This window comes from Lygodium microphyllum, chromosome 2 (assembly GCF_053477565.2).
Source record: "Lygodium microphyllum isolate KBCC chromosome 2, Lygodium_microphyllum_v1.1.10, whole genome shotgun sequence".
In the NCBI taxonomy this organism is placed as follows: Eukaryota; Viridiplantae; Streptophyta; class Polypodiopsida; order Schizaeales; family Lygodiaceae; genus Lygodium; species Lygodium microphyllum.
This window is the reverse complement of record NC_141136.1, coordinates 80911837-80914687: the sequence shown is the minus strand read 5'-3', so window position 1 is coordinate 80914687 and position 2851 is coordinate 80911837. Positions and strand designations below refer to the sequence as shown.

The 2851-nt window shown below is 39.8% G+C and overlaps 1 protein-coding gene across 1 annotated transcript in view; it reads left to right on the top strand.

Moving 5' to 3' along the window:
* LOC148039935 (uncharacterized) overlaps positions 1-2053 on the top strand; it is a 2434-nt gene extending 381 nt beyond the window's left edge. Inside the window, exon 1 of the mRNA XM_087665847.1 lies at positions 1-2053. This exon is cut by the window's left edge and continues 381 nt beyond it. Within this exon, the coding sequence (XP_087521973.1) occupies positions 1-873 (873 nt within the window). The 3' untranslated portion in view covers positions 874-2053.
* The last annotated feature ends 798 nt before the right edge of the window (positions 2054-2851 follow it).

The following is a 2851-nucleotide window of genomic DNA, read 5'->3' as shown; positions in this document are numbered from 1 at the left end:
GTGGCGAGGGCAGGCAAGAGGCCGCCGTCCCGCCTGAGGTACGCCGCGGCGGCGGCGGGTGCGGAGGCCTCCGGAGCACTGACCGGCGGCGCCGGTCAATCACCGGGCCCGGACATCGGCCCACCGTCCCTGGCGCCGGACAGCTACCGGTCGTCGGCGACCTCGGGGCCCCGGTCATCCCCGCGGTCGCCGGCAACCCCTCCCGGTACCAACGCCACTACGAACACTACGACTACGTGCTCGTATCATGACGCCTCGGGGCGGGCGTTCCGTCTCAACTTCGACAGCTCCGGCGGGGCCGGCCCCGACCCCTCCATCAAGTGCGCCATCGACCACCTCGACAAAGACCTCGCCCTCGACCTCACACTCCAGCGTCACCCCTCCGACAGCAAGTTCTCCCTCGATTGCTTCAACCCTTCCGACCCCCATAACCACCTTAAGCTCAAAGTAGAGATCTTTAAAACCTCCTCTAGGGGTTTTGGCCTCCGTATCATCCAATCCCTCCCCAAAGCATCTAGCCCTACCGGCACTTCTACCCCTAGCCTTGATGATAGCAAGTCCTCCCCCAAGAGGAGGGGAGACTCCACCTCCCCCCTCGTATCTAGCCTCACCAACTCCTCTTCTTCCTCCAATGGATCGTCCACTAATAGGAGTAGAGAGTCCACAAAGAACAACTCCTCGACTCCGAGGATCAAAGACCTCTCTGAGTTTGATGAGGTGAGGATGTCAAGTGGACAACAAAGCAAAGCCGATGTCGATGAACTTGATCATGACCATTGTTATTGTACCTCTCCTTGTGGTGCACCTCAATGCAAGGCCCAATTGGATGACAAGCCGCAAGAAATCCAAGAATTGCAAGAGCAAGCTGGTTAAACAACACACCATGATTGGTAAGATTTCTAAATTTTTCTTCTCACTCTAACTTTGTCATTGTTTTATCAAAATAAAATGGACAATCAAAGAAACAAGTTTGTTCAACTGAACATTAATTTAAGAGCCTCTAAGTCAATGTCTCTCAAGGCACGCTAGATATTTTCACACAATTTGAGTTGGATAGACCAAATAACAAGTGCCTCCATGAATTCAGTGTATGTGTTTGGCACTTGCCAAGGGCTTGCCAACCACATGCATAAGTAGTTGGCAGGTGCATTTATACATTGTATGTGTTCAACAGTTTATGACTTTTGTACATGAATTTTAAGTGCATCTGTATCTTGTTTTATAGCAATGGCCAAATACATATGTAATATGTATATATATTCATATAGATATACATATATTCATATATTCACGTATATGTGACATTTGAGCTTGCATTCCTTAATGTATAAATAAGATAACAACGTACAATGCTTGGAAATCGTTATATCACAAGTGGAAAGTTGCATTCTTGCCATTGTAGGCCTGTATTTTTCCATTCCAACACTTTTAGACCTCCTAGATGAGATAGTCATCCTATATTCTTGATATATATAAACTAATAGTTTTTTAGTTATTTAATTTTTGTTTTATAGAAACAAGCAACAACTTGGAAGTACAATTTACAAACCTAACATAGTCCTCTAAGCTCCTTCATACATTCATTGCATGTGCTTGACTTGTGGATTACAGTTATAACTAGATGACAAGTGCAAGTGTATGTTGTATGTATTGAGTGGTTTATGGCTTGTATCCATAACCTAAAGTGCATATGCATCTTGTTTTATAGTAGGGGACAAGAAGATGTACGTAAAATGTTTTTATTAAATAGATTCTAGTTTGAGTTTATCTACAAGATTTTAATTCTTTATGCTCAACTTAATGCTAGAGATCATCTACTCAATTCATAGAATCTTGAGTTTCCAATTGTCCCTTACCTATAGTACAAATGTAGGACATCATGTAACCCGCGAGAAGCAATCTATCATAAGCATCCTTGACAAAGTGGAAAATTTTCATCCTTGCCACTATTGGCTTAATTTCCTTTTCCTTGCAATACTTGTTGGAACTAGTCAATATCTATGTAGCTATAATCCTTAAATGTTTCCACATATATAGTTATAGGCATATGCACCTTCATACACTTAAAAAACGTTTTTCTATATAGCTATTAACCAATATAAACATGCATTTGAGAATGCATTCAAAAAAAAAGAAAACTCATGTTTGCATTGAAAATGTAATCAACTTGGAGTAAAGCATATTTTTAATTAGAAAAACATGGAAAAGAAAATATGATACAATATCTAAGGGTTGCAAAACTATATTTAAATAATCAAAGGGTAACAAGAACTAGTTGTGTGGTTTATAAAAATTGATAATCTTGCAATGACCATTATGATACACTTATCTTGATATTTTTTCATAATAGAATACCAAAATGTATGATTATAAGAAGTCATGTATTCAAATGATTGTGAATTATGAAATCTTAGCCAATGCCCTTATTTGTATGGATAAAAAACAAGTTCTATATGCTTTAAGGGCACTATGTTTGATCATATATGTGAGCATATGTGCATGTGGGGAAAGAATTGGTTATGGATATAAACATAAGGACTTTAGATAAGGACACAGCCTATGGATATATGTGAACCTATGTCTATGTGGGGGAAGAATTGGTTATGGATATAAACAAAGGGACTTTAGGTAAGGATTTAGCCAAAACAAAAAAAAGTAGCATTTTCTAGGTGTATGTGGTCCTCATGCGGTCTAAGAAAGGAGTAAAAGAAAACTAACGTTCTGGTTTAATATGGACAATGAAAAATATGTATTATGTGTAAACATAAAGTTCTCTTTATATTGATCACAAATCTTATGGATTCAATACTAGTGGTACACAAGAAATGATATTACACGAGACCAAAATTAG